The sequence below is a fragment of the Drosophila grimshawi genome, unplaced genomic scaffold (genome assembly GCF_018153295.1).
Source record: "Drosophila grimshawi isolate 15287-2541.00 unplaced genomic scaffold, ASM1815329v1 contig_848, whole genome shotgun sequence".
Classification (NCBI taxonomy): domain Eukaryota; kingdom Metazoa; phylum Arthropoda; class Insecta; order Diptera; family Drosophilidae; genus Drosophila; species Drosophila grimshawi.
In genome coordinates this window covers 13,315,402-13,335,051 of record NW_025063692.1, presented here as the reverse complement: position 1 = coordinate 13,335,051, position 19,650 = coordinate 13,315,402, and the positions used below count along the sequence as shown (strand labels likewise).

Here is a 19,650-nt window from a genome sequence, read left to right as displayed (position 1 = left end):
TGTGCTAACAAAGCGTTGAAGAAATCACTTTACCAGCGGCGACGGAGACGATGACGATGACGACGACGACGACGACGACGACGATGACGACGACGACGGCGGCAGCTATAAAAACGAGCTGCTTTGAGCTCTGAGAGATGAGACTTGAGAAATGACAGTCCAAAGGAGACGCCGCCAAAATCAACGAAATGACAACGAGACATGCAAACAAATGAAAACAAAATATGATACCTGCTCTGAGTCCGACTTTGAGTCAACTTCAACTTCAGCTTCAACTCCAGCGATCGCTTCGACGAAAAGTCTAATTTGTTGATAATTTGCGACCGCCGCCGCTGACCGCCAACGATGCCCCACGGCCCCGTGGCCAGCATGGCCGGCAGCTGAGGAGATCGGTGGGACAAGCGATACTTCCGCTACTCCATAAATGGAAATGGAAATGCTTCAGCAGTGGGTAGCAGTTCATGGAGCTGCATTTGAATGGAGCTGGAGTTGGTGCCACTTGGATTTATGATGCGCTGCGCCAACTGGCAATTTAAAGTCAATTTGGCCAAGAGGCGCGACTTCAACTAAATTGCAAACAATTTCTGTGTGTGGGGGCTTCTTGGGGGTGAGCTGTGAGTAGACATCACCTGCCACAGACGCCCCTATTAGAGGTCAGTTGAATGATGATAGAGGCCTTACGCGGTTTCGAAACTGGAACCAAACTGCAACTGCAACTGCGACTGCAACTGCAACTGCGACTGCGACCTGCGACTGGTACTGGCTAAATGGTGCTAACTTGCACTGAACAAACGCGTTGTTTAATTAATTGTCTTTTAACAGCAGCTGGCGCAGTGGAATACAAACAGCGTAACAGATAAAGAACCAAAGTCGGTGGATGGATACTAAAAAGAGAGAAGGCAAATAGCTCTAAAGGAGAGAAAGTGCTCGATAAGAAATTCGAGATCGATATAGAAAAATACTTAGTGTGAAAAGCTAAGAATGCATTTGCCTGAGCATATTAAGATATATTTTTTGAAAAATATAAAAGAAGGATTTCTTATTTTAAGAAATTCGAATTACTAAATATCGAAAATCTTTCTAAAAACCAAAACAACTTTTAAGTTTTCCTTTTTAGACGATTATTCAAAGTTCAATTCGATTTTTTTTGAGTGTAGCATCGTTGGTATTTCATTAAGTTTATATACAGGAAGGTATCAATAAAATAAACCAGCTACTGTTATGGAAAGGTAATTAAAGTCAGCCTGCTAAGCTCGACTGGCGATGGCAAAAATGCCCAAGAGTTATTTAATGTTTGATGGCAGCATTCCTTTTTGGAGACTTGTTAAACTTAAAGTTTTCTATTAAAAAAAATAATGAAAATAATTACTTATTTCCATTTAATAAGTTCAATTAAAATTGTTGCCGAGTCTTCGAAATCATTTTTCTTTGTTATCTTTTTCGCCTGACACTTGGACGTTAAGTTACAGTCAAAATTCAAACGATTAAAATCGAATGGTGAGTAAATAAACCGGGTCTCCTACAATCGTAATCCCTACTTTGAGAATTTGTCTGAAGCCATTATTTAATTATGCATACAAGTGTATAGTTTTGGAAAGGTAATTCAATTCAATTACCATTAATATTGTATAAAACGTGACTATCAGATTTAATAGTAGTTTGCGTTGTCTACTCGAAAGTGCTGTTGGAACGGTGAGTTCGAGTGCAACAGCGAGACTTTGGATTACGAATACTAATCAATTAGAATAGAAAAGACTATCCACGATCCACAACATGAGAACACATGCCATTGGGTGGCACACGGATGATTCACTTTCACAACATTTACGCAACTTGAAAATTGTGGAAGATGCTAAGAAGACCAGGAGCTTAATGACTTTGATAGCATTGGACAAAGACCTATGGCTAATTTATAAATGGAAGGCAGGTGGAAGTTAACAAATAGAGATAATGGAACACTGAAAGTGCACCTCGAAATGCAACCGATGTCCAAGGGAAGGCATCAAGTTGTCCTCTCCTCCCTCCTCCCTCCTCCTCCTCCACCAACCGTTTCCAGCTTTAATTGCTGTCATCAAAAATTGTGTCCATTTGGCAGACGTTTCTTTGATTTATGTGCACTTCACGCTTTGTCGCAATGATGTCGCTATGATGGTGACTGCCACGCCCCACGCCCCCTCCCATTCACAAGCACAGTGGCTAGGCATTATCTTGGACACGTGTGCGCACAAATTGATCCTTTATGAGCATTTTGCGGTTAATAATACTTCAAATGTTTCCCCTTTTTGCCCGGGTCAGGGTCTCAACCTCAACTGGCCAGGCTCATGAATCGCTAGATGCGTCAGGCAGGCACGTGCCGCCGCCCTCACTGAGCCGTTAAGTGTAAATGATAAGCCGGGAGAACTATAGAAATATATATATAGATATATATATATATAGAGAGAGAGAGAGAGAGAGAGGGAGAGAGAGAGGGAGATGCTTGGAAGGTAGAGGCTACCTCATAAATATTTGGGGTTAAATGCGCGACGTCGACGGAGCCAATAGGCAGCGCATTTGTTTTGTTAGTTTGTTTTTCAAAAATGTAACCAAAAAAAAAAAGAAAAATAAAAAAAATTGATGAAGGCAAAAAATTACATTCAGTATATGTTGGGCATGCCTTTTGGGAGTCTCTGCCTTGACATGTGACACCTTTTGTTGCACGCCTTTTGTTTGTTGTTGTCCGTAAAGCGCTTAAGAGCAGCGATCCTTTGGCATCCTTGTCGACTTTATGCCTGCGCGTCTGTATTAGTCTCTACGTGCGTGTGTGTGTGTGTGTGTAAATAAATCCCAAATGCCACTTCACACTTAATTTGCTCATAATGCCCAGCGTAATCCGTCTACAACGCAAGGACAACCCCTGTTAATATCCTGGCAATTACACTGCCAACAACAATATTTTTGAAAATTGCATTAGAAACAGTACAACCACCACCACCACCACTTGGAACAACAACAATAACAACAACAGTGGCAGCCACCCGCCCCAGTCCTTGTCCAGATTTTCTGCTGCATTGGTCTTGGCCCGTAATCGGCATTGGATCTTATCAGCTCCTTCACATATGCTTGCCCCGGTTAATGCTTCTAATGTGACAAATTCATCCATTCCGCCGAGTTGATTTGAGTTTAGTTGAGTTGTCCTCTGCCGGCTCGGCGTTGTCCTTTTCAAGCGACGCTCAAATTCACATCGCTGATAAGACATAAACCCCGAACCCCGAACCCAAACCGAACCGAAGCGAAAAAAAAAAAACACAAAGTGGCAAATCCCAGTCCAATCCCCATTGCTTCTCTGTCCGCCGATTGCTTTCATAATTTGTTCGTGCGTTTTATTTATTATTTCCTATATAAGTAGTGGTATATCCATATATATATTTTTTCCGCATTTTAATCTCCCGCTCCTGTACAAATTGCTGAGATCTTTGGACTGCGATTGAAAATGGCAACAAATGTTTTAATTTTCACTACAAGGCGTTTGGATTAAATGCCGAACGGGGAATTCGAACTGTTTCGACTCGGTACTGTAACAGTTAACAAAAAAGAAAAACATCAAGATAACTTTTGAAATAATACTCAAATGTCATGTTTGAAATTTTTGTTGTATCTCTATTTGAAATCTTTTAATATTACTTAATTTAGGTTTCACGAGTAGTTTTAGCAGATGCATTCAAATAAAGTCAACCCAATTGTAATAATGCTATTAATTAAATGGAAAGAGAAAATACAAAAATAATACATTTTATTTAGACAACTAAATGATATTAATAAAAATAATTTTTAAATTAGCCAAAGATGTGATATCAATAATACTATCATAAATAATTAAGTTAGCATGTGTTACTAAACATGTTGATGATCGATATTAATTATGAAAGAAGAGACGAAGAATCTACTATATTGAAAATAGCAATTTATTTAAATGCATTTCAGTTGTAAGTTGTTGAATTTAATTCTGACATATTTAATAAAACAGCTCCCATGGCACACTGAAGAAATGAACAACTATCAAGTCCTGTGTCTTGTGCCTGGTGCTATGCGAAACTATGCAAAGCCTGAGCAGATATCGGAGAGTGTAGTGTGTAGCTTTGGCGAATTTGCATAAATATAACGGGGGAACTGCATATAAATCTTTTATATGCTTTCTATTTAACTTTTACTAAAGACTTCCGACACATTTCAGAGTCGACGACTATGGCGAATACGGTGCTCAATTTACCCCCTGGTAGCTGAACCGTCCAAAAGGAATATGCTCAAGGGGACCACACTGAGTAGAGAAGGGTAGGGGGTGGGTATAAGTTTGACGATGCACCTGCCTGCAGCTACTTTCAACACCTACACACCGTCACCCGGTTCACTTGCGTGGCATGGGGCTGAAGTCCAGTCCAGTCCAGTCCAGTCCAGTCCAGTCCAGTCCAGATTTGGGTTTGGGGAGGGTGCGATGGCGTGACTGGCATCCATTTGGACGGCGCCTGAAGTGGCCAGCGTCTGCGGCATTGTCTGTGCTGTGCTGTGCTGTTGCAGTTGCATTTGATGTGGCTGTTGCTGTTGCTGTTGCTGTTGCTACTGCCGTTCCCATTGCCTTTGCCGTTGCCGTTGCTGCCACGAGGCTTGTAACTTATCTAAATGCACACAATTATTGAATATAATCGCTGTAGAAAACAAACACATGAAATTTGCATGTGCCGCCCCTTAAGCGTTGCTGCGCTTCATTCACCACACACTCATGGTATGTATGTTTTGTATTTGAATATGCCACAAGCTGCCCTCAAACGCGAATCTGAAATACTCTCACCATTATCAAACTAGTTTTTATTTGTCTAACTTAACGGGATTATGCCTTAACTAGATATTGCCAAAAAGTGGCAAAAGTGGGTTAACTAAGCTAAAGAATCTGTGCAATTGTCAAATAAAACAATTTGAACAAATTATTATTAGAACGCAAACTTTGCGGCAATTAAGCGCAATTTCCGCTTATTGCCAAATGTGTTCATTATGACAATTGCACAAAAAACGTAAAACGAATTAATATGTACAAATGTACATAGATAAAATGTGCAAAATGTGACAACTAATAAAGGGGAGGTATGCGATTAAAACTCTCTTTCGCTCTCTGTCTCTCTCTCTCTCGCTCAGTTGCTGCTGCTCTCTCTCTCTCTCTCTCTCTCTCTCTCTGTCTCTCTCGCCCATTTGTTACAAGATGCATCAGCTAGCGACACATTGAAAACTATCATTAATAATGCCGCCCACTTGACACGCCCAACACCTCTGCTGCCGCTACTCCCCTGATAAGTAGCATATGGCAAGTGTCGGCGGAAATGCAATCGAAACAGAAAAAAAGGCGAGCAAAATTAAATGCGAATTAAAAATTAATTTGTTCCTACAATAAACTATTTAATAAATTGATTTTTCTCTTTTTTTTCTGTTTTCTATATATATATATTTTCTTTGGCTTTACATTGCTAGTATTATTTTTATTTATTTTTTGTTGATTGAACGTTTAATTTGACTGCATGTCGGGCAGAGTAGGAAGCAACACGGCATGATGGTCAGTGTGGAGTTTGTTCTTCCGTTTGCAATTTTGTGGCTCTCTGCTCACAAAGATAGGAATCCCGAATCATGGGCGTTGTTCCGGTTCGCTCGTTCAACCCACAAAATTTGGCAAGGTACTCGTATTCCCTGCATTTACCGGGTAAATGCTTTCCGATTGGAATGTAGACCATATGCCGCATAAGCAAAATTACGCTTGATTCCATAAAAGAGAGAACGTTGCTGTCTGACGGAACCGACTCCGAAATACTTTGATACCATAAGTAATACCAACTGATAACAGGTAGCAAAGAACAGGGTGCGTGTAGCTATGAAATACTGTTCAAGTTTGCTTTTCAAATTGTGGTAGATATAAGTTAGTAACGTTCCTTTGAAGTTTGAAGTTGAATATGCGCATTTCATCTTTCTAGTGCCTGGAGGTGGCGATGGTGGGCGTGGCATATGCCGATCTTTGAAGGACATTGCCATCAACCTGCTAACCTAATTTGCTGACTTTAGCCTTTAAAGTATGGGATATATGTGCTTTTATCGATTTGCGAATATCGAATTTATCGATTTCCTACCCCCCCCCCGATTTGCAGTCGCGAGGTTATGAAGATTAGCTGCATGCCTACACTTAAAAAAACATTGGCCTTTGACGACGTATATTTGAGTTGGGCACATTCTCATCATTCCCATTCTGTTTCTGTTTCGATTTTAAACGCCAGCCGTGTGTGTAGTAGGCAATTATATTGAGCCTTGGAGGCTGAGGGGCGGTGTGGGGAAGCGGTGCAGGTGGGTGTAGGGTTTAGGGTGGGTGTACAACAGCATCAGATACTTTGGCAGACTGCGGTTTGTTTTTGCTGATTTCCATGCAAATTGATGTTACAGCACAGTAAGCAGCCAATACGAGCATTTCAGCTTCATTTCATAAATGCGCCAGGCGAATTCCCCAATCAGCGTCGCAATTCCCGGAGGGGCGGGGGTGCTGGGCGCCCATCTATCCATCAGATGACAAAGTTTGCATATCAAACGAACGCCACAGATACATATGTATATGTGTGTATGCGTGTATGTGTGTATCTGATATCGAAAACAAATACGCTGATAAGCCTCTCTCTCTCTCTCTCTCTCTCTCTCTCTCTCTCTCCCTCTCTCGCTCCACATTATCCGCAATATTCTCGTTTATTTTAGTTCGCACCTTTAATTTATGCATGAAATGTACCCAATTACGTTACCCATTTGTTTTCCCCACATTTGGTCAGGACCAATACATTCTGATTACTCGAGTTACTTTGGACGATTCTGTTTATAATTGCTGCCGTAATCAAAAATATTTCATAATTATGATTATGTGCTCAGAGTCAAGACAACAGCAGAATACGTTTATTATATTTTTTATTTTAAGGAATGGTAACATGTTTATTCAATCCATATATTTGAAACTTTGGGACTTTGTGCCAGAGTAAAGAAAATATCCAAGTTATTATTTTGCCAACTACAAAAAAGATCCCCTTTATTAACAAAAGCTGTCATAATATTCTAAGAAAAGTCTTTAGTTAAAAGATAAACAAATTAATTATTTACGCTAAGTCGTTGTCAAATACAAATGAAGAGATAATCCAACAATTATTTTCAATTTATCATATTGCAGATATGGTGAAACGGGTGAAAAGAACAAATTAATAACTGAGTCAAGTTCCAGGCTGTATTATTATTTCCCATTTGGAATATGAAATAGTTATTCAACCCTTTATTTATCTATTAAATTTGTATTTTATAATTCATACCTAATCTTTTATTTTAGTTTTAATTATTCTTATTTCATTTTAGATTTGTTTCGAATTTGTTTACTTAGTTTAAATTATTCATTATATTTTAATTTTGTATTTAATCATTAATTCCCAATTTTATATCATTTAATTTGTTAATTGAGTCTAGATTATTATTTTTATTTTAAATTCACATTTAATTTTTAATTTTTAATTGTATATCATTTAATTTACTGTTTTTAGTCAACACTAAACATTATTAAAATAAAATAAATAACTTAATAATCGTGTTTTAAACATGCAACAAGGTTTTTAATATATCCATTCAATACAGATACTAAGAAATTAACTCAGCTAATAGAGCATGTGAATTTTATAATACCCGACGCATCAGACCCACTTAAGATTAAAAATGATTAATAATTAATAAATTAACTGGTGGATAAATTAATAATAAGTATGTATGTGCATATTTGTATTTTTGAAGCCATCGATTTTGTTTTGGTGACAAAGCAGACCGGATAGAGTTTTTATATATTTAATTGTGTGTGTTTTTCGAATGTGCTGTTGATCAACACTGGTTGCACTTAGCCAGCTCTTTGGACAGACACTTTCGCCAATTGCTGGTACTATTGCAGTAATTAGCAACATTTGGCTACCGACAACGCTCATGTTTAATTGAGCATGCAGCGGCAGAGGGGAAGAGGGGAACAGAGAGGGCATATCCATGGTGCAGGTTTTGTGTCATTTGTCTTTAATGAACGGTTGCCCAACTCCCCCCTGCGGGCATTGTAGCATTGTTATTGCTATTATTGCTGCTGTTCTCGGCCGTTGCATTTATTGTCCTACCAAGCGTCGCTTTTGTTTTAAACCAACATTAACATTGCGGCCAATTTGTCGACGAAGGCGCAAAACAGAGAAACGCGCGAGTTTCCCCCTCTCCTCTGACTCTCTCTCTCTCTCGCTCTCTTTCTCTCTCTTTCTCCTGTGTGTGTGCTACCAAGAAGCGTGCAGCAGAAAAGTTTTGGTCAGGGCAAAAGCGCTAGCTCAGACGGCCATACCGACTGGCCTAATGCCCTGCTGAATACTCGCAAAGCCATGACCAAAATTTTCAATATATCGGTTTGAATTCCATTGCTTAGACCATGCTTATTTTGTAGCACAATTCAGTAAATTTCTATTCAAAATATTATTTATATTTAATAATTAAATCTATGTGGCTTACAAAAACCAATTAATGCACCTCTTTTCGAATTTCAATTGAACAAAAAATGTCTCAAATTTCCCAAAATTGCATATTCGATGTAAATTGCAGTTATTTTTTACATATATTTATTTGGTTTTCATTAGTCATAAAACTGTAATTTGTGAACCATTATGTTTCGTTTTGTTTTTTTTTTTCTTTTTTCTTTAAATTCAATATGCTCTTGTGGAGCATAAGCTGTTGAGCTTGTGAGCTTGTCAGGTGTCCTTAGCTAAACTGAAAGGCTTGCCTTGGCTTGGCCTGCAGCGCTCAGTTGCATGTTGGCACCGTTGCACGCAACGCAATGTAGCCTGGCCAAAAGCTGACTGGACATGGTCATAACTGTAGCAGTGGCAGTGGCAGTTGCAGCTAGTGCAGTTATAGCCAACTGGCCAACTAGTCGCTGGTGTTATTCAATATGCGAGACGTTCGCTTCTGCTTCTGCTTCTGCGTCTGCTTCTGGCCCAATAAATGCACTAATTGCGGTTAAATGCATTTTACATGCAATTTTTATCATTAGGGGTTGGCCCGCACATCGTCATCATTATCGTCCTTATTCTCGTCCTCGATCTTATGCTAGCCCTCGTACTCCATTCTTTCTCCTTCTTTTCTGTTTAGAAAAAATTGTGTTTATATTTCTATCATATTTATTTAGACAAAAAAATGTTTGGATTGAATTACATTTATATTACAAATACAACGAGCACGTTTATTCTAATTAAAAAAAAAAAATAGTTTAAACAAAAAAAAAAATGCAATTTCTACAAAAAAGTATTTTTTTTTTTGTTTCGTTTGCGATAATACATGTTGTGGTTAGCTTAACACTGTTGTTGTTCTCATTATTTAATTAGATTTAATTGTTTGGCAGCTAATTTTTACAACATTTAAATAAATATTAATACATCGTATATCTTAAAGCTAACCTCAAAAAAAAAATTGATTTATATATATCTTTTGTTAGTTATTTTATTGAATAAATTACTAGAAGCAAAAAAATAAATAAAGACACACACACACACTCACACACACATGTATATACATTCCCCCCCCCCCAACCCCCCCACGCACACCCACGGACTCCACCTTCCGCTTTCGCCCACCTGGCCTTTTTGGGTTTGGGAAACAAATGCTTGAAAATGGCTTGATTTGTTTTTGCTTTTGCTTTGTTTTTTTTTTTAATATTAAACTTTTTACACCTGCAGCTGATCCTCATCATCGGACTGCGCCTGAGAGCTGTCCACGGATCGGCCTGGTGGACTGCCCGGATTCAATGTCGGGCTGGGCGTCGACGGCGGATGGCCCGGACTGGCTGCCGACGGACGAGCTGGTGAACCGGTCACCAGCGGCTGTGGCTTATGTATGATGCCCATGCCAGCAGTTGGCGCCGTTGCCGGTGGCGGACCTACCGCACCACCACCACCACCGCCGCCAGCACCATTGGCTGCCGCTGCGACCGCCGCTGCGCTTTGATAGTAGCTGCTTAGCGAGGACAGCGAACTGGAGGCGGATAGATGGGAAAAGGGCGCGGCGGCTGCGCCCATCGGACCAACGCTGACGCTCGGCACGCCCGCGTACAGATTGTAGGGCAATGGCTTCTGCATCGCGGCTGCCGCCGCCGCCTGTCGATAGTAGATATCGATGCTCGAGTGGGAAGGTCCGCCATGAGCAGCAGCAGCTGCTGCGACGCCAGCGCCGGCAGCAGCCGCATACGGCCATGCGCCCAGATACGGAGAACCGCCGTACAGACGTTGAAACGCCGCAAAATTGCCCGCTTCGGCCAACAGCTCGAGACCCACGGCAGTTTGTCGCTTCCACTTAGTTCTGCAGGAGAAAAATGCGAAAAGTTCGATTGTCAATAAGAAAATGTGCCAATTCTTTTCTACACAATTATTTCTATATCTTAAACATAGTTCTGGCAATAAACAATACGTAAAACAACAGCTGGCGTAAGCCAAATATCCCCATTACAGCAATGTCATATTTATATATAATATATATACTTTTTTCTAGTTTGCTTATGCCAATTTATTATAATCCTTCAACAACCCTTAGTATGTAAATAAATATTTATATTTACCCACTCATCTGGTCTTTCTAGAATTTACTTATAATTGTAAGTGGATCTTTCCATGGGCATGTGTGAATTGGCTTTAAAAATAATTGAAAGGCTAGATTGATTATGATTCTGACTCACCTTCGATTTTGATACCAGGTCTTCACCTGGCAATCGCTCAGTTCGAGCTTGTGCGCCAGTTCCTGTCGCTCCTGGACGCTGAGATACTTCTGCCGTTCGAATGACTTCTCCAGTGTCTGCAGCTGATGATCGGTGAAGGCGGTGCGCGCCTTGCGCTGCTTCTTGCTCAGCCCGCTCATGTCGTTGGTGGAGCCGCTCTTGATGCTGTTGCCATCATCATCCTTGCCACCTACAAAAAAAGGCAAGCAATAAACAATCAGGGGCGTAAGTAAGCTGTGGTACGCTAAGTTAAATTGAATCTAATATTTTAATGCTATATTGTTATATGTTAAGCTGCAAACGATTCTAACGGTATCTGCGAAAGCTGCCACAATTTGCATAGCTAAATCAGTCGATCAACTCAGCAGCAGCTAAGAGTTAACAGTTAACACATCACAGTTTAGGCCCGTTTCCGTTCTCAACGCATTCTCCTCTTGGCCATTCTCTGCTCAGCCTGTGTGTGTGTGTGTGTAAGTGTAAGTGTAATAAATGTGTGTAGCAACATGTCTAAACTTGGCTGCGTTGCTCATACCTTCTGGCCCTTTCGCATTAGCCATTTCCACCCCTGTCTGGTTTGTTGCCTACCCGTTTTCCATTTAGTACACACAATTTATGTAAATTTGTCTGATTGCGGTTAGGTGATAAGCGTCTGGGCTCTGTCCAGGGCCAAGTCCAGGGCCACTTTTTGCCAAGCCAGAACACGAGCTCACTAGCGTTAAATTAGTTAAAAAGCGCGAACTTACCGCGTACGCGTTTAGGCCAAAGTAAACTTTAAATTGGATAAAAAAAACTTAGCAAAACTGTTTACTAAACGCGCCTCGCTCACCAGGCAACTAGAAAAATGCTAACTGCTGCCCTTAAGCTCGCAACTGAACAAAAGAAAAAAGCGCAAAAAGATCAAGCTACTGCTCGCAATTACCAAGTTTCATTTTTGAAAACAGAATTGCAGTGAAGTCACATTAACAGAAAAAAAATAAGAGGCAGATGCTTAAGAGAGCCGCAACTTTCGCTGCTGGCAGGCAAATCACATTGGACAGCAAGTTGCCTACACTTCATCTCTCTCCCTCTCTCTCTCTCTCTCTCTCTCTCGCTCTCTGTCTCTCTTTGTGGTCGTCAGAGCTGGCTGGGCGTTGAGCCTAATGCCTCTGGGCCAACAAGACTCGACTACCGTTTATAAAATTGCAATTGCACACAGGAAATTGCTGTAATAAATGGTTGACGAGAGTTGAAGATTCATCTGGCACGCAAAAACGCACACACACACACACACATTGATCTGGGTTTTAATGCATTTTTTTTCTAACATTTACCACCAGAGAGAAATAGAAGGAACAGCAGAAGAGACAACCGTTTATTAGTTGTGTGCGGCAAGTAGCAACAAAAACAAAAAAAAAAATAAAAATAAAAATGACAAAAAACCAAAAAAAAAAAAAACACAAAAATTATATGTGTAAGTTGCGTTTGGACTTCACAAGCAGCCACGCCCCCAAACTGTGCCATTATTCTTTGCAGCTGTGGTTGTTGTTGTTGTTAACTGTTTAAACAATTTTGCTGGCAGACAAATGCACATTTAGGAAATGAAGAATGCACCAGCAAAGAGGCAAAAAGCACTGGCAAAAGCAAACAAAGCGTGAAAATGCAATTTTTCAGCTGTATCCAAAAGTCGCCCCCGCCTATATGCCCTCCCGGCGTCCCACAACACCTCCGACAATAACTAGAATATGGCATGCTCATGGCAATTTTTACAGTTTGTTTTGCAAAGCGGCTGCGTCCACACAAACAAAAGACTCTGGCAACGAACTTGGGACATTCACTCAGACAGCCAGACAGCTGCACGGATAGATAAAGAGAGGGAGAGAGAGAAGCATACACATATAAACATAGAAAGAGAGAGAGAGAGAGAGAGATATAGTGAGAGCGAGCGAGAGGGTGGTGATTTAAACTGCGATTGGTTATCGCTGTGCCTATATTATCATCCCATATGCCATGGTAAATGCTTTCGCATTGAAATCGAGTACAAAATCAATTAATATTCATTTAATAAGCGCCTAGTTTATAGAGTCGTTTAATACAAATGTGTATAGATCTCTTAATGTTTGTATTTATACCCAAGCAGAAAAGACTTTGAAGTCGAAAGTGAACAAGTTCTTAGCGGTCAAAAAGCTTAAGTTGTTATTATACAACCTTTAATATATTCCATAAAATGCATGCATTTATCGTACCCTCAATTAAGTGCTCAGTATTCCCGATTACCATAATGTACATTTAAGCAATCGCATTAAAATTACTTGGCTTATTGAAAAGTTGAATTTATTGGTAAACGATTCACAGTGGCTTTGACTGCCTTTTTGCCTTTTACACGTTAACTAAGGTTATTAATTGAGTTATATGTCAAAAGCTGTTATATTTTAACTGTTATGTCATGGTACATGCATAATATCAGTTAGTTAATTAATGATCAGCGTTTATTTATAATATAAATCAATTTCTGTTCTTGCCGTTCACTAATTCGAAAAGCATTTGTCATTTCTTTGAATAGTGATCTAATCAGCTCTCAGGCATGACAAGACTTTCAGTTGCAATTACTTTGAAATGCCTCATTATATATAGATATATATATAGATGGGGAAACAAACTCAATTATCACAACTAACTAACTTTAGCAGTCAATTGCCTTCAATTGCAACATCCTCAAAACGTTTTTTCCAATTTTCTCTTTCTCTCCATTTATTGTTGTTGTTCTCTCAATGCTGATCTATCTGTGGATTTCTCTGGCGCCCCTTCCCCCCAAAATAATACAGAAGCTCACCTCACCATTACTACAAACGCTGTGATCATCCATGTGACCGCCTCCGCCTCCTCCACCTCCACCGCCACCACCACCTCCGCTGCCCGCCTCATCGCTGTCGCAGTCCTCGTTCTCCTCGTGGTAGTCGCTGCTATCATCAAGATCAGCCGACGGCGTCGGCGCTTCACCGGCTCCAGTTGCTGCTGCCACAGCCGCCGCTGCTGCCGCTGCGGCTGCTGCTGCTGCATTGTTTCGCGCCGCTGCTGCTGCGGCGGCTGCTGCATAATGCTGTTGCATTGCCGCTGCATAATGTGCCACGCTTAGGCCGTTGGTGGCCAGCTGTGCGGTGCTTCCAAAATGGGTCAGTTTGGTGTGCGGAAGTGAATGCGTATGCTGATGTGGATGCGGATGCGGATGTGGATGCGGATGTGTATGTGACTGCTGGTGGTGGACATGGATCGCATGTGGGTGCGCCTGATGCGCCAACTGATGTGGTGGCGGCGGTGGTGCAAGTCCCAAAACTGAACTAGGCGGCGTTGTTGGCTCCGATTCCGTTTCCAAATGCTCGCTATTATTGTTGTTATTATTATTATTGATATTATTATTGTTGTTGTTGCTGTTGTTGTTATTAGTAGTAGTATTGTTGTTGTTGTTCTGATGTTGCTTGTAAAATGCTGCAGCGCTGGCGGCTGCCGCACTGCCCGCAAGAATATCATTGATCATGAAACGGGAACGATTTGGCTTCAGATTCGATGAGCTGGACATGGACATGTTGACCGGCGGCGGCTGCTGCTGCTGCTGCTGCAGCGGATACAGATGATGATGATGATGGTGGTGGTGCGAGTGGGGCGAATGATGATTATGATGTGGCGACGGCTCGCTGTTCGCTGTTGTTGTCGGCAGCGTTTGTGTTAAAATGCTCATTGAGTCTTTCATTGCCAGCAACGGCTGCAAAATGATTTGTTTTGTTTTTTCGCTTTCTGTTTCTCAGTTTGAATTCACTCTTGCACTCGCGTCACTTCACAGATTCACACAGTTGCAACAAAGAAAAAAAGATGAGAATAAACCAAGTGTTTCACACTGTTTTCGTTCGCTTTCAGCTTTGAATTTGAAGTTCGACTTTTTGAAAGATCTGCAGAGCTTCAACGTTTCTTGCCTGCGCTGTGGACGTCGTCGCGCAGTGGCTGCCAAAACGAGACTAAACGCACCTGCAGCGCTCTTGCCGCACAAAACTCACACAGTCACTCGCAGTCGCAGCGGCGGCAGCAAATTTTTTGCCACTTTGTCATAGGTGGTGGTTTGTTGCTTGTTGTTGTTGTTGTTGCTGTTGTTGCTGCTGCTGCTGTTGCTGCTGGTGGCGGTGATGGTGGTGGTGTTGGTTTAGCGCGCAAGCGAGAACGCTGCGAATTGTACTCGACTCCGACTGCGCTGCCTCTCTCACAGCATCTCGCTCTCACTCTCTCTCTCTCTCTCTCTCTCACACACACACACACACCCTCTGCGGTGTTGCTGTTGTCCGCGTGCTGTCGCTGTTCCACTCTTGCTATCCCGCTCGTGCACAGCGCCATGTTGGTGGGCAACGCGAACTCAACATGCGCTCAGTTCATGTGTGTGGTGAGTTTCCCGTCCAGTTTTTATAGCAACTTTGTTAAGAGAGAGAGAGAGAGAGAGAGAGAGAGAGCGCGCCGAGAGCAAACTGCTCGCAGGCAGCAGTCAAGCGAATGTCGGTCAAAAACACAGGCACAGGCGAGGCAAAGGGCCAAGGAACGCGTCTTTCTCTTTCTCGTTTTTTGTTGTTCTTTTTTTTTGTTTTTGTTATTCGCTTCTCGCAAGTGGGCAGCGCAGAGCACCGAGCAAGTTGGCAGCGCCTTGGGGCTCCACAAAATGGCGCTTATGATACTGCGACGAAAGGATCAATTATCGGCAGTCCACAGATTTTGCATCTTGAGTGGAAAAAATAAATGAATAATATCTGGTGCCGATTCCAAATTTAATTAGATTTTTCTCTCTTCTAATGCTCCAATTGACGCATAATAGTAAAAACTAAAATACATTTTCGTTATGGCCAATGTTGTATATCTGACTCTAAGTAATGACTAAAAACTACCTCGCAAGAAAGAAAGTAAATTAATTGAAGTACTAAAATTTTTGCAATTTCTCAATTCATACTTACTCACTTCTATTAAGATGTTTTAATATCAAAATATCAGAAAAGTATCCATTTCCTTATACAATTATAATTAAATTGTGGAGAGCCCATTAGGGACTCGTGGAGTAAATAGGTTTGTTAAAATAGAACAATAAAAATAAATTGGCTTTAGCAACAAAAAAATGGTGTCTTTTTTGTAAACTTATGTGTCGAATAAATATATATATAATTTTAATTTACGCAATGTTGCAATTTTCTTATCCAGATCTCTATACTAAATTTATGTTGTTTATTTGCTAATTGATGGCTCCTTTGATTAAGTTTTGTGCATTTTGTTCATTATATACCATTAACATTTAACATTGGCAATTTAACGTGTGAGTTTGGAGCGATAAATGATTACTTATTTGTTTGGTTTTCTATTTAAATGTGTGTCACAAAAGTTTCCAATTTAAAGTTTAGTTCAAGAAGAATAATAATTGTCTCTTTCTCCCTTAACATCATCTTTAAATATTAATGATTAATGATATCAAATATTGCAAAAATTCAAAGATGCTGTGAACACTTAATTCGATTGTGATCTTGGCGCAAAAGATGGAACACCTACAATACGTAAATAAGTTCAAATTTTGGCTGGCAAATAGCTACTTCTCCCTCGCACTCGCACAAACACACACACACACACACTCATACACTCTAGTTGACCAGTTGGCAGCTTCTGTTGTCTGCTTGTGGTTCAAGTGGCTGAACATGGGCGCCAATTAAAATTTCACGCCAATAGCTCAGCCTCAGAGACGCACAAAACTGTGTGTGCCGCATGTTGCCCCCGGAGCAGCATTAGCCCAGTACACTAATTACTTCTCACAGCGGATGTGTACCAGTTCCGAGCTCAAGCCGAAAAACCCGAAAAAAAAACAGAAAACAGAAAAAATGCAATTTGTCGAGCGGCAAACGTTTGATTGATATTGATTCGGACTGGGAAATTGGAATTGGAATTGTGCTCAGGTCAGGTCATTAGTCGTTTGTTAGTGCGGTTAGTGGCAAAAGGCGCAACGAAATTAGAGCAGCCAACTGACAGGAGGACAGGACGACAGTTCGACAGGATAGCACAGGATACTGGCAACTGGCAACTGGGAACTGGAACGCATGCGCGCACTTCAATTGCGGGATAGCGCATTTAAAATAATTAGTCTCAATGCACACAAAAATTACTTTGTGACTGACTGAATGACTGACTGATGGACTGACTGGCTGACTGGCTGCTCATTCATTCTGGTGCTCATCCCGGCTGATGACGGTTATTGCATTTAAATGCATATAATTGCCAGCGGCAGGCAAAAGTATCCTGCGGTCGCCTCCTTCTGCCTGCTGTGGTCGAATTCCAATTGAATGCTTAAAATAATTGTACAAACATATATATAGTTTTGTATAAAAGTCACCAACCGCAATGCGCAATGCGCAGTTGCCAGTTGTCTGTTTGTCTGTCTGTCTGGCTGGCTGGCTGGCTGGCTGGCTGGCTGTCATCCCGGCACCCTCCTCCTCTCACCCGCTCCACAGATCCTCACCCTGTTGCTATTGGTGTGCAAACTGGATACTTGCCAGTTTTTCTGGTCGTTATTTTGTGCATTCGCAAGCGCTGCCACAGGAAGGCTATGCCATCGTCTCTAACTGAGCAAACCCCCTGCTACCCTCCCCCGCCCTCCTTGTCCACAGTCTTCTGCGAATTTTGTTGCTGCTGGCAGCCGTCTGACTTGCAAACTTGGCTATCTAACTATCTAATTAGCGTGTTTGTTTGCCAGTTAATGTTCACTAATTTATTGACTCTACTGCCTTATCAATGTGTTTGCTCTGCTGTTAACAACATCCGCAACACAGGCGGCCAACCAACCAACAAACCAACCAGCCAACCAACCAGCCGGTCAGTCAGTTAGTCAGCCAACCAGGCGAGTAGATGCCCCTCCCTCCTGCCCAAAAATAAAGAAAAAGCCCACCAACTAGCCAGATAAGACAGAGTCAAAGCGAGCAAGATATATAGAGAGAAAAGATATATATATATATATATATATATACATAGAGAGAGAGAGAGAGAGAGAGAGAGAGAAATACTCTGCGTTGCCGGCGGTATTTCTGAATTGTGGCTTGTGCCTCAGAGACTCCTGTGGCGCCGATCTTCGAGCTCAAGGATTTCAGCTTCAGTTTATTGACACCTTATAAATGAGCATGCAATATATTTTATTTACAATTTATATAACATTTACAAATAACAGCAAAGGTGCTTGACTGCGCCAAGCGATTCAGAGTATTCTATTTTGTATCCCGAATATAAGTGAAATTCAGGGAGAAACATACAAAGTTTTCTTTTAAATATATGCTTTCATAATTTTGTTCCTGGTGCTACAAGCCTTATCTTAGTAATGAAGGCTCTAGTCATCTAAATTAAAACTTGATATTAAATCATATAAATAATATTATATATACATTATTTTGATTGGGGACTGTATATATTGTGCTTCCTTCAGAGCCTATAGCTAAACGGGAAATCCTCTGGAAATCTGTAAGTTTTATGCATATTTATGTGCAGGCTATAACCCAGAGTGTTATGTGCAGACTCATAAAATACTACTTATCAAGATGTAGATGTCGATGGGACAATCTTAAGTGTTGATTCACTCTTTAGTCACAACTTTAAATGTGGAAGATTCAGACAAATATTTGAGTTGCTTGGGATTTCATTACAATCGTCTAATGGTCATTTGGATGACAGATAAATGCAGAGACTGCAAACTCGTTAGCTAATCGAAATTTGTAGAGATCGCTAGAGATCTATATATAACTAGATGGATTTCCAGCAAGTTGTCCACACAAAGCATAAAGCATAGCAGCTAGGCAACTGAGTGATTTAACTACCAACTATCTACCCCTATTTCTCACCCTCCCTAGCCATCTTTTTACCTCTTTATTGCCTTGCTCGATATATCTGTCCTTATCGCTGTGGATGTGGCTGCATATCGCTCAGTTTCATTGAGAATCTTAATCGGCATCTTTGATATTATAATGTTCGTGTTACTGCGTGGACAAACGTAATAAAATAACTGATCTTTGTCGCTGATAAGTTAATTTACTTTTAATGTGTTGCCCTTCGAAGACGACAACGACAACGATGACGACGACGACGACGACGACGACGGTCCATTGGGATGCGACCGTGTGACAGTCGCGACGTGGGGGTAAATGGGTTTTGTAGGTGACAACGGGTCTGCCGAATAAAACAGACTCCAAGAACGCCGAACTGGGCAGCGCGTGTGCCGTCGCGACGTCAACTGATTTGTCAACAACAATGGACAAGGGGCCAACAAAGGTGGCTCCAATTTATCGCTGCTCCAGATCAGCCAGCACGCCAACAACAACAACAACAAAATGAACTGAGATAAAGGACAGCTGAGGCCAAAAAAATAACTCTGCACGCTGAGAAACCAGTAATGAATTTCAGCTTAAAAAAATATTTATTAACTAAGGCATAAACTAAAAATCTGAAAAAATCAAGTTCTTAATTCTAAGTCAATCGAAATTAAATTCTTGAAATTAACATTAAATCTTTGATAGCGTTTTTTTGTGTTCTATTTTGTTTTTTGTTTTTTTTTTTTATCTTAGCCGGTTTTCAACAGCAAGTAGAAGATTATCTATTTTTTCTCAGTGTACCATGGCAAACAAAAATGAAAAGCGATCTTCGGTGTGGTCGGATATTTAATACCCTAGCAGGCATAGTTATTCAACGACTTATCAAATATGTTATTAAACATAAAGTGATTTAATTTTTTATAAGATAATATTGCAGAATCTGTTGGCTGTGGTTCCTTTTAATCGTATCCTAGATCTGTGTTACACTGTATTATTAATGCAATATGAACA

The 19,650-nt window shown here is 40.8% G+C and overlaps 1 protein-coding gene across 1 annotated transcript; it reads right to left on the bottom strand.

The window, feature by feature from the left end:
- Positions 1-9,716: 9,716 nt before the first annotated feature.
- On the bottom strand, positions 9,717-14,418 carry LOC6565587 (homeobox protein B-H1). The gene is made up of 4 exons (XM_001992666.2): positions 13,709-14,418; positions 13,619-13,654; positions 10,766-10,994; positions 9,717-10,392 (listed from the first exon to the last, which is right to left on the bottom strand). Exons 1-4 carry the CDS (start codon positions 14,361-14,363, stop codon positions 9,762-9,764), a joined length of 1,551 nt encoding a protein of 516 aa, XP_001992702.2. The 5' UTR covers positions 14,364-14,418; the 3' UTR covers positions 9,717-9,761.
- Between the last annotated feature and the right edge of the window lie 5,232 nt (positions 14,419-19,650).

Coding starts and splice junctions, on each gene's coding strand:
- LOC6565587 (XM_001992666.2), bottom strand. CDS start 14,363: ATGTCCATGTCCAGCTCATCGAATCTGAAGCCAAATCGTTCCCGTTTC. Junction 13,655..13,708: donor GGAGAACGAGGACTGCGACA/GCGATGAGGCGG, acceptor GAGGAGGCGGAG/GCGGTCACATGGATGATCAC. Junction 10,995..13,618: donor TCACAGCGTTTGTAGTAATG/GTGAGGTGAGCT, acceptor CTTTTTTTGTAG/GTGGCAAGGATGATGATGGC.